This window comes from Cyclopterus lumpus, chromosome 1 (assembly GCF_009769545.1).
Source record: "Cyclopterus lumpus isolate fCycLum1 chromosome 1, fCycLum1.pri, whole genome shotgun sequence".
Classification (NCBI taxonomy): domain Eukaryota; kingdom Metazoa; phylum Chordata; class Actinopteri; order Perciformes; family Cyclopteridae; genus Cyclopterus; species Cyclopterus lumpus.
In genome coordinates, this window is record NC_046966.1 from 3,764,958 (window position 1) to 3,777,055 (window position 12,098).

The following is a 12,098-nucleotide window of genomic DNA, read 5'->3' on the forward strand; positions in this document are numbered from 1 at the left end:
CATAACACAGTAGAGCTGAGGCTTATTTGGACACAAAGTTAGGTAAAGGAATCACCATAGTCATTAGTACATTTTACTTTATTTATATATATATATATATATATATTCATATTTCTTCTCTTGATAACCCTATTTACTGTCCCCTTGTTTGTGTTCTTTTTTTTCTTCTTGTTGCATAAATATGTGAAGAAAAAAAGCACGTTCAGTGACGCACATGACGCACGCCCGGTGGTGCGTCATCTTCAGGCGACAGAATCCAGCTTCGCGCCAAGCAGTTGGATGATTACATTTGTTTTTCTGACAACAAGCCTGATCCTAAACTGCGAGAAAGCCTGTTCGTAATGGTGAGTTACACATGCACAGGTCTCACGCGCTCTGTCTGCAAGCTGCCAATATAAACAAAACGCAACACGATCATAAATAATCCTACTGTTGAACTTATGCTGCTGTTGGAGCGCGAGACAAGTGCTTATAGCTAGTTATAGCTAAAGATGAAAAAGTAGTCCTCAGAGTTGAGCGCGCAACGCTGGCTCCGTGTCGTCCTGTCACAGTTGACATGTGCCCGCTGTTGTTAGTTTAAGTGACACACCTCCTAAAAACAAATAAAATCGAGAAAGGGGACTCTTCAAACTGTAAAGCATCCATTTGCATGCAGTGTGTGCACCGTTGTAGTTACGTGACGTCAGATAGAAAGCGGTGCAGCGCTGTAATCTGTGTTCAGATGGTTATCAGGTTTATTAAAACATCGTAACCGTCCGCACGCAGGACATCAGGCGCTTCTTCCCACCGACGTCGGACAAGTGTGCGGCGCAGAAACCAGCTCCAAACGGGAACGTCCAGACGGAGAAGAGGAGGAAGAAGAATCCGCTCTCTTCCGACGAGGAAGTGAAAAAGAAAAAAAAGGAGACCGCCAAGGCAAGGACATGATGTTGCCATTCCTGCCCACCTTGCAGCGCTTCATCCGCGTCATGCTCCGTCATGTTTCATTGTGGTTCATGTGCTTCAGGTGAAAAGCTCCAAACCAGAGGAGAAACGGAAGGACAGTGAGAAAAAACGGAAGAAGCATGCAGTCATAGAATCCGGTATGTATGGTGATGCTCCATGACCCCCCCCCCCCCCCTGCACCACGATGTAGTCTGTGTCCCCTGTGTTGTCATCAGGCACAGAGCAAGGCATCTGTCTTTGCACTATGCAGAGGGATGTTTGAAACATTAATCAGTTGTTCATCTGAATGTTTTTCCCCTCGGCAGACAAAGCGATTGAATTACCATTTCTTTTTATTTTCTATTTGTTCATCTTTTGAGTTGCTGAACAATTCTGGAGTTTTCTTCAGTCCATCAGGATAGAAAATTAAAAAAGATATTGAAAATGATTTACATATGAAATACACTCTTTTTATGAAAATAATAAATAAATGAAATAAAAAAATAACTTTTGTTAAAAGTATTTTCTATTGTGCAATGGACTGAATGTTTGAATCCAGATGGTTGGAAGAGTCTTTGAGGTCAAAATATTCTTGACATAATAATTGCCGTCTAACACAATTTCTAAGAATCTATCTTTCAGAAACACAGATGCTTTGCGGAGCGAGGACTTTTTGATCAGCTGTGGTCGACGGTTTGACACGTTGCTCTTCGACCGCCCTGCGTCTTTCTCTTCATGCTGCTTGTCTTTCTGTCTGTGCAGACTCTGAGGATGAGAAGCCAGCGAGGAAGTCAAACAAGTCCCCCAAAGAGAAACGGACCACAGGCAAAATGGAGCCACTGCCCAAAAAAGATCCTGTGCAGTACGTCTCTGAAACAGGTAATGGATCAAGGTTGTTTTTTCCTTTTTTGCAGACACGCATGCGGCTGTGACTCGTGACCAATTGTCACATTGACCTTGATGACGATGAGGGGGAAGAGATGATCTCATACATAAGTATAGCCATAGACTGCACGGAATTAGACTAATACAGAGAGGAACGTGTGTCATACCGGCAAGATGAAAAATTATCTCTAGAAAAGAGAGGGAACTTGACCTCTTGTACACTTTGGAAGTGCAACAGGCAAAATGCAACCATTCATGTCATCATTCTAAACACATTAGTAGGAAGATGGGTCCAGTTTGAATATGAGGAATTTATAGAAAATGTATTTAGATTTGTTTTTTTTTTATTTCTAGACTCGGACAGTGACAACTTTCAGTCTTTGAAGAAGGTCTCCAAACCCAAGCAGAACGGCTCGGCCAAACAGGCGTCAAAACCAGGTGCAGGCAGTGCTGGATCAGGGGTCAAAGTGGGGCTGAGGTCCCCGCCGAAGCCCTCCACCGCACAGGCGAAGGCCGCGGTGAAGTCTCCCGTCACCCCAAAGTCGACGTCGCCTCCACCGCGCAAACAAACCCCCACCTCAGTACTCGACTACTTCGGCAGTGCGTCCGTTCAGCGCTCGGACAAGAAGCTCGTGGCCAGCACCAAACGAAAGGCCGTGAGTGCTTTTTCCGTCCGGACCAGAACCTTTCCCCGGCCTTTCATTGCAGTATCAAATAAGAATCTTTGTAAACTCTTCTCCTCAGCCAACTCAGGAAGTAGACGACTTGAGTGATGAGCAAATCGCCAAACAGCTGCAGATGGATGAGGACATGATGGAGGTAGGCGGAGCCGTGGCGCAGCTGGTCGTTCATTGCACTCGTAGTTACAGCTGAAACGAATAGTTGATTGACAGAAAATGTGTTTTAATCTTCAACAGTTTTTGTTTCAGTTAACCTTTTTCACAATTTAGATTTATTCATTTTTTCTTTTGAATTGTAAACTGAATACTTTTTTAATTGTATAACACAAACCGAATATGCTATGCTCGGCAATGGAAAATTCAAATGGCTTATATTTTTTTTAAATGTTTACATTTTATAGACAAAAATATTAACCTGAGCAAATAATCAGCAGATTCTTGATAACAAAAATAGTCGTCGTTAGTAATTTCAAGACAGTTGTCTATGAATTGTCTATTGTAATGCATAGATAGTCCTCACTTTAGATGAGTTCACACAAAAATACTTAACTAACGACTAGTAACTACCTGAATTAATCATGAATTGCAGTATTAAAACACGTTTATAAAGCACATGTTAGTCCCTAACCATTAGTGCATATCTAAATCATTATGTGTATAAAGAAATGCATGAATAATTGACATTCAAATCATTGGTTTAATCATTTAATAACACTTTATAAATTATATCATTAATCATCTATACGTCCATAATAATTGGTTTGTGAGTGTTACCAAAATGTCTTATGTAGTGCGCTTGCCTGTAGGATGGCTTGTGCTCTCATAGAAAACCTGCAAAAGACTTTAAAGGCCTCTCATGCCTGGAAATGTGAAAGATAGAAATGAATCGTTTTTTTATTATTTATTTATATCATTTTAATAATGATATAATGTTTGCATAAATACTTGACTGTAAAAAAAAAAAAAAGTCCCAGGAGTAACAGACAACACAATTTGAAGCTCAGTTAAAACCTTTTATTCAAAGTTTGTTTTTTCTCGATCCAACCTCCCTCAGCTGGAAAAGCAGGTCCACGAGGACGAGGAGTTTGCCAGAACTCTGGCCATGCTGGACGAGGAGCCTCAAGCAAAGAAGGTCATATAATAATTCAACACCACAAAAGAAAGGTCAGCTTTTTAATTCTTGGTGGTTGGTGAATATAAGTGTGTGTGTGTGTTCTTATCCAGGCTCGTAAAGGCTCCGATGAAAGTCCAGCCGTTGCTGCGTTTCCCAAAATGAGCAGGACAGACTCCGCATCGGGCACCAAGAGCGGCCCGTCACAGACCAACCGAAGGGGCAGCACGTCGGAGGATGTGATTGGCCCCACCCCGAAGAAGGAACCCGCCAAGGTCAAAGCCAGCTCCAAACTGGCCATGATGAAGAAAAAGAAAGAGGAGCAAGACGACGGGTCAAAGGGCAAAATGCCCGCTTCACCCACAAAAATGCTAATCTCTCCCAAAAAGGAGCCCCTCGCTTCGCCAAGCTCAGTCAAGAAGGTCACGCCCAAAACGGGAAGCGCACCTGCCACGGTTAAAACGTCTCCCGAGAAACCAGAGGTGAGCAAACACGAAGCTCAAAAACGCAACGTTAATATGCAAAGGAAAAGGAAACAGAGTACACAACTTAAAACCACGTTTAAATGTCCTTTCGGTCTCAATCCGAGTAGAGCACAAGTACGAGTCCTGAGGACGCAGAGAAGAAGAAGGTCAACTCCGCAGCTTACAGGAACTTCCTCAACAGAGATGGACCACGCGCTCTCGGCTCCAAGGACATCCCACAGGTAACACACACAGACATACACACACTCAAACACACACCGGACCACCGTCTTCCCTTTGACCTTCCTTCATCTTGTTCCTAATCAGTGTGTGTGTGTGTGTGTGTGTGTGTGTGTGTTTTCCAGGGTGGGGAGAACTGTTTGGAGGGCTGCATGTTTGTGCTGACGGGGGTCATGGAGTCCATTGAGCGGGATGCCGCCAAATCCCTCATCGAGCGCTACGGAGGCAAGGTGACGGGCAACATTAGCAAGAAGACCACCTACCTGGTGCAGGGCAGAGACAGCGGAGTCTCCAAGCTCGAGAAGGTGACCGACCTGATCCGGACTAACTGAGTCGGGGCCCAGAGGACTTTTTGGACGTCTTTCTAATCGCATGAAGGCTAATTACCACCTGATGTGTGGGCCGCATTATAGATGCAATGGGAGCGGATAAGAGCTCAAATAATATTGTGCGTTTGTACGATTGGCTTTCCACTCAGGCGGAGAGTTTCGGCACCAAGATCCTGGATGAGGATGGTCTGTTGGAGCTGATCAGGACCAAACCAGGAAAGAAGTCCAAGTACGAGATCACTGCAGAGGCTGAGGTCAGCTCTTTTCTACTACCTCGTCATTTCAAGTGTTAATCGTAAAAGAATAATGTTGTTTCATGCTTTATCACAAAGTAAGATGTCAAAATGGAACAGGAATCGCAAACAAATCTCTTCTTTTTTTTTTTTTGCGGTGAAAGTGATTTTCCAAATGTCTTTGTAATATTTATATGTTTTTATTAAAAAGGAATGCATAGAAAATGCTGCATTGGTTAATTTTAGAGAGCATCTCTGTTTGCAGCAGAAGAAGCAGTTTAATTTCAGTAGATCTTCAACCTCAAGTATATCATGCAGGTCAGGATTCATTTTAATTTGATATGTTGTAACTAATCTGGGAAGTTCTTTTATTATTTTAGAGCAAAGCCTCAAAGACCAGGACCCCGCCGAGCAGGACATCAAAGAGCACCCCAAAAGCCCAGAAGATCTCTCCCTCCAGGGGAAATTCTCGATCCCCTCACACCCCGAGCCCGTCAAAGACCGGCCTGGCACAAGGCCAGGGTGCCAGGACCAGGGGTGGCCGCACTCCACCTGGGAGAGGCTCTGGTCCCACAGCCCGCCGGGAGCTCGGCCTTTCCTCCTCCTCGTCATCCCCATCGGCGGCCGAGGACAACGTCAGTCTGCTGTGGGTGGACAAGTACCGCCCGCGCTCTCTGAAGACTGTGATTGGTCAACAGGGAGACCAGAGCTGTGCCAATAAGCTGCTCCGCTGGCTGCAGAACTGGAGCAAACACCACAGCGGGGGCTCGTCCAAGCCAGCAGGTAGTAGGCGGTTCCTCTCTCTTTGCCGTCTCAAGGTGTGCACGAGCAGAATTCAGAGTAATGATTTAAAAAAAAGATATATATATATATATATATATATATATATATATATATATATATATATATATATATATATATATATATATATATATATATATATATATATATATATATATATATATATATATATATATATATATATTCTGGAGCTCATTTTAGTTCTGAATACTGTATCCGTGTCTGTTGCTGTGCAGCTGCAAGGTTCGGGAAGTTTGGAGGAGGGAAAGACGATGGATCGACGTACAAAGCTGCTCTGCTCTCTGGACCTCCGGGCGTGGGGAAGACCACCACAGCAGCTCTCGTCTGTGAGGTCAGTCTGAAAACAAGCTTTTTGGGTGCTTTCCTATGTATTCACACTAGTTTGCGTATTATTTCTAAGTATTGCTGCACCCATGACTTTAAATGACTTTCACGTTTAGCTTTGACCTCGGCCTCTTTTTTAATTTATTTTTGACTGAACCTCTGCACTGTGTGCAGGAGTTGGGCTTGAGCTACGTGGAGATGAACGCGAGCTGCACGCGCAGCAAAAGCTGTCTGAAGGAAGTCGTCGCACAGTCACTCGACAACACCAGCATCGAGAGCTTCTACAAAGGTGAGCCCCTCTTTTACGTCCGTTCCACATTTGAACCTTTAGTGTTGTTTTAATAATGTTTTAATTGTGAAGCAGCAATAGGACCTCAAGTCCGAGTTTGATTTGGTTGCAAAACAAAACTGACCATGTTGTAATGCAGTGTGTTACGGTGGTCAGGAAAAAGCTGGCCTTAGATGTAGACCGTCGTGTATGTGGTCTCGTACCGCTCATGCAGGACAACGGAGGAGGATTTGGGACATTAAAGCCATCAAATTAGCTCAATGCAAGAATCACTTGGAGGCAGATAATAAAGCATAATTACCTTAAAAGTCAAATGATTGGTAACACTTTATAATAACTATATGCTATTTAGCATTAGTTAAGTATGAGTAAACACTTAATTCATCATTTGTAAAGCATTGTTCCAACATCAATACATTAGTATGCAATTCATGCACCAAGTTATACATGTTTTATTATTGATTAATAAGCATAACTATAATGTATTTCATGATTGGGTTTTCATACTTTATAAATGATCTATTCCCCATTTGTAAATGAAGTAATATATATTACAAACCAATTATTAAGGACTTATAGATTAATGAGAGCAAGATAGTCACTAACTAGAGGTCCGCGTCACCTCAGTTGTAAGTAGACCAATCCAGGTGATCTCTATATACTAATAATCAATAATGTGAATGTGCCGGCAAACTAAGAAACATACTCGCCACAGATGAACTGGGCCTCGCCTGGAAGTAGACGAGTGCAGGCGGAGCAGCAGGGAGGACACTGTGCGTGAGTGGTCGATGTGACTGTTGGTGTGTGTTTCGTAGGCACCTCTCAGAAAGTGAGCAGTAAACACGTCCTGATCATGGATGAGGTTGATGGCATGGCCGGCAACGAGGACCGCGGAGGAATACAGGTTAAAAAAAACTACCAAAAACATTCTGTCTGACTACATTCTCCAATTATCAAGAGGTTAGAGGGGTGGTTAATAATAATAATAATAATACAAACTATTTGGGCTGTTTTCTTAAACCGCATTTAAAGGCATGGCTGTCAAATCTGCATATTTCATTGATCATAACTGTGCTGCTGCAGGCGTCATGTTCATACTGACCTCTGACACGTCGCCTCCTGCAGGAGATGATCGGCCTGATAAAAAATTCAAAGGTTCCCATCATCTTCATGTGCAACGATCGTAACCACCAGAAAATCAGGTCACTGGCCAACTACTGCTTCGATCTGCGCTTCCAGAGGCCGCGAGTGGAACAGATCAAGGTAAACACACACACACACACACACACGCACACAAACGCACAAATACAAAATAAACCTAGTTCATTTAACTCTAAGCTTGTATGCATTTGTTTAGTGGCTGAAAAAAAGCTTATTATATATATTTTTAATTATGTTCATCAGAATCAGAATCAGAAACCGTTTATTGCCAGGAATGTTTACACAAACGAGGAATTTTTTTTGGCGGAAGGTGCAACATTAGACATGACAAACAACAATCAACGCGACAGCAACAGTGCAATGTATTAAGTATAAGATAAAGATAAAGTGCTCAGACAACAAATAACGTTAAAGTGTTTAGGTGTGTGTTTCAAGTGACATGAGTGTTTAAGTTAAAGTGCATGTTAAAGTGACGTGTGTGTGGAGGAGGAGAGAGGGAGGAGGAAGAGGAAGGAGGAGGAAGAGGAAGGAGGGGGAAGAAGGAGGAGGAAGAGGAAGGAGGAGGGAGAAGGAGGAGGGAGGAAGAAGAGGAGGTAGTCCTGGGGGTGACAGTCAGTCAGTGGGGGACCCGGGCTCCATTGATGAGCCCGACTGCCGACGGGAAAAAACTTTTGGTGTGGCGGGAGGTCTTTGTCCTTCATGGCGTAGGGATACTTCTGAATTGAGACTAAAATATTTGCAAACAATTCCTAATAATGACCCACAGCAGGAAAAGACAGTAACTGAAAGAGTTAAAGTGAAGTGAGCTCTTAAAAAGCGTTTCACACCGAAAGCATTTGCGAATCGTTGCGCCGCTTTTACTATTTGTGGTTATTCGCGTCATTCAGGCTAGACACACCGGAGAGGAGGAGGAGTGGTTTATCTCCGTGGAATAAGTTATCATTTCCACCATCCACCATAGGAGAAAGAACCACTATTTCTGCTTTGTACATGTTGTGGAAATCGCCCAAACGTCGGACCTTCAGACCTCGTGTCTGGGTTCACAATATTATCCGTGGGCGCAGTGATGATGGGCGGAGCATCTCAACACTGATTTCGCAACTCAGCGTCACATGACAAATTTGTAATTTGTGATATTGGGCTATACAAAATAAACTGAATTGAATGAATTTTACCCCAAGTTGAAAAATGGAAACTAAAACTCACCATTTGCATCCATTCAAAAATGTGCAATGCTTTTGGTGTGAACACATGTAAATATTTACTTTCTCCGGTCCTTCACTTCTATTTTCTATTTCCTTTTAAATTCTTCAGGGAGCCATGATGTCCCTCGCCTTCAAAGAGGGAATCAAGATCCCGCCCCCAGCTCTTAACGAAATGATCCTCGCCGCCAATCAGGACGTCCGACAGGTAAAGAAGGCAAAGTCTCGTAAATGCCCACTTGAGGATATGTCTTCACTCGCAACCCTCTCACTGTGTTGTTGTTCTCCAGGTGATCCACAACCTGAGCATGTGGTCGGCCAAAGACAAGGTGATGACGTACGACCAGTGCAAGTCCGACGCAGCCAGCGCCCGCAAAGACATCAAACTGGGGCCGTTTGATGTTTGCCGGAAGGTGTTCTGTTTCGGGGAGGAGAGCGCCAACATGAGCCTCATCGACAAGTCGGACCTCTTCTTCCACGACTACTCGCTGGCGCCACTCTTTGTCCAAGAGAACTACCTGCATGTTCGGCCAAAGGCTGCCGGGTGAGTGAGGCCAGCCGCTTCCAGTCTTTAAACGCACAGACACCGGGGGCGCGGCGTCAATCCACTCGGTTCTCGACAAGAAAGCGGAACAAATATTTGCCAGCGATGTCTGAATTTTTCCCGTAATATTTTGTGTCCCTCTTCTCACAGCGGTGACCTGAAGTCCCACCTGATGTTGCTCAGCAAGACGGCTGACTCCATCTCTGACGGAGACCTGGTGGACCGACAGATCCGCTCTCGGCAGAACTGGTCGTTGTTGCCCACCCAGGTAACTCTCTCTCACTCACACACACACACACACACACACACACACACACACACACACACACACACGTCCCGCTGACTTCATAATGATACATTCCCTTTATGGCAAATGGGGAAATGCAAGTTTTTTTTGGACAAATGGTTGGGCGTAACCTGACCATGTGTCAGAAGGCCACAGGTGTAGACGAGATGGGATCACCGCAGTCCCGTCTCACATATTAAGCGGGGGAAGAAAAAGAACGACAGGAGGGGTCGTGAGTCTGATTTGAACCCCTGGCATCTGCTGTAAGGACTCCGCCCGCTTGAGCTGCCGGTGAAGGTGTGAGTCACCTCCGGCCGCTCGATTCTTGATGCATCTCAATGTATCGCACCGTCAACTTTCTCTACACACGTGGCTATTTTTTTCAAAAATGAATACAAGCACTCTTTAATCTGAACCTAATCCTAGTCTCTAATCTGGTACCCTGATCATTTACATACATCATGTACAACAAAAGCCATTTTCATTTGAGCTTTTGGTAAATCTGTTTGAAGGAGACAATATTCCATCAATGCAAGGAATAATTTATTCACTTCTACTTCTACTTCGCCACGATCCGTCTCAACTCTTTTTTTTTTTCATTTAGCAAGTGCTGTAAAAGAAATAAATTGAAATACGCCATATTATACATTTCTTTTAAATATCATGATATACTATGACTTTTTATGACGTACTCTGTTTTTAAGTGAAAGATTGTCCTTTGACTTTCAGACTTACTGGCATTTTTATGGTGTTCTCTTTAGACATAATATGATATAAAAATGATGATGAAAAATGTAAATAAACGTGTGTGTGTGTAGGCCGTCTATGCCAGTGTGTTACCAGGCGAGCTGATGAAAGGCTACATGAGTCAGTTCCCCACCTTCCCTAGCTGGCTCGGCAAGTTCTCCTCCACCAACAAACATTCCCGCATCATCCAGGAGCTGGCCTCACACATGGGCTTGAAGTGAGTCGGCCTCGATCGCTTGTCTTTGTAACCATTTACACGCGCAGCCGCATTCGAGCACATCTGAGCGTCTCGTTTTTTTGTTCGGCTCACTCAGGACGATGTGCAGCAGGCAGGCGGTGAACCTGGACTACTTGTTCTACCTGCGGCAGGCGCTGCTGAGCCCCCTTCAGAGGCACGGAGCGGAGGGCGCCGGTGACGCCGTGCAGCTGCTGGACAACTACCAGCTCGTCAAGGAAGACGTGGACAGCATCATGGAGGTCAGCCTCTGGGGCGGACAGACGGACCCCTACTCCAAACTGGACTCTAAGGTCAGCGGGGGTCATATTCTGGTTTTGGGCATGGTGATTTATGTTCTCTACTTCACAACTTGAAACGCACTGATGCGCTGTCTACCTCACAGGTGAAGGCAGCATTCACGCGGGCCTACAACAGAGAAGTCCACCTGACGCCGTACTCTCTGCACGTGGTGAAGAAGGGCCGCCGGGGGGGTGGAGGGGGGGAGTTGGGAGGAGAGGACGTGGACAACGAGGCGCGGGAATCCGAGGACGAGGGCCTCAAAGCCGACGCCATGATCAAAGTAAGGGCCCCGACAGCGGGATAACGATGTTGGAGCTCATGCCCACTGCTTGCTCAAAGGCGGACGTTTATATCTCTCCCTGTTGACCTGTCGCCTGTGTCTTGTTCCTCCCTGCAGCAGAAGAAGGCCAAAGCAACCAAGGAGTCAAAGAAGGAAAAGAAGGACGATTCTGGGAAGGGGAAGGGGAAGGGGAAAGGACAAGGCAAGGGGAAGAAATGACCTATGACCAGAGAAGGAAACCCTTCCTGGTCCGCCTCCTTCCGCCCCCACAGACTGTAATGTTCTTTCTCTGCACTTGCAGCGGTCCTGAAACGAGTATCGGAAAGTAGTGAGTGTTGTTACTGCAGGCGACTCGTGCAAACGCCTAACGCCAACCCCACCGAGCTAGTAAGAAAGGGTTCCACTTTTTTAACTTCCTGTCGAGTTTCCCCTCAGAGCGGACAAATGATGTATATCAGCTGCTTGTTCCATCCATCATCATGTCTATATATATCTCCATAGCAACGTGTCTCATCAAGAGTATAGTGCATTTCTTCCGTCATCAATTTGTGGGTGTCAAGGCTGTAAATAATGTCACTCTGCTCTCTTTGCTATGACGTCAATACAGAAATGTTTTAACTCTACGGTTAGCACTGATGTTCTTTGTAAATTGCAATTTTTGTAAAAAAAACATTTCATGAGGATTAAAAGGAGAAATATGTCACACATGAGTGTCCGTGATTGATTTTTGTTCAACCACTTTTAGAAAATGGTTTCTGGGAGGTTTTCTCTATTTTTAAAGATCTAATAAACTGATCCTTTAATGAATTTAGTTTGACACACTACGGGATTTGTCTTATTACACTATGACTTTAGAGATTAAAAGTCCAGTCAGAAGCTTTCAGACTTATCACACAATCTTCATCTGCAGATTGAGCTGCCCAGTTGCCATGGAAATCTGTTAAATTACAAACTTCACAAAACAAGGAAAAGAGGCCCTCGAAGTTCTCATAAAAACAGACATAACATCTATAATTCTATGTCAGGTCAAACTGCTTTGTGAGAGTCATCTCTGCTTACA

At 44.4% G+C, this 12,098-nt stretch overlaps 1 protein-coding gene across 1 annotated transcript; it reads left to right on the forward strand.

Annotated features, from left to right (window-relative positions):
• Positions 1–239: 239 nt before the first annotated feature.
• rfc1 (replication factor C (activator 1) 1) lies at positions 240–11,743 on the forward strand. Its single transcript, XM_034541099.1, has 23 exons — positions 240–344; positions 766–915; positions 1,007–1,082; positions 1,687–1,803; positions 2,164–2,465; positions 2,554–2,628; positions 3,544–3,621; positions 3,714–4,082; positions 4,193–4,306; positions 4,430–4,609; positions 4,783–4,887; positions 5,247–5,649; positions 5,904–6,019; positions 6,187–6,301; positions 7,117–7,205; positions 7,427–7,564; positions 8,777–8,872; positions 8,955–9,208; positions 9,359–9,476; positions 10,313–10,458; positions 10,556–10,769; positions 10,862–11,038; positions 11,156–11,743. Exons 1-23 carry the CDS (start codon positions 342–344, stop codon positions 11,255–11,257), a joined length of 3,537 nt encoding a protein of 1,178 aa, XP_034396990.1. The 5' UTR covers positions 240–341; the 3' UTR covers positions 11,258–11,743.
• The last annotated feature ends 355 nt before the right edge of the window (positions 11,744–12,098 follow it).

Bases quoted from the DNA above. Each gene is read 5' to 3' on its own strand.
- rfc1 (XM_034541099.1), top strand. The intron at 2,466-2,553 runs GTGAGTGCTTTT...TCTTCTCCTCAG, and splicing joins CCAGCACCAAACGAAAGGCC to CCAACTCAGGAAGTAGACGA. The intron at 7,206-7,426 runs GTTAAAAAAAAC...CGCCTCCTGCAG, and splicing joins AGGACCGCGGAGGAATACAG to GAGATGATCGGCCTGATAAA.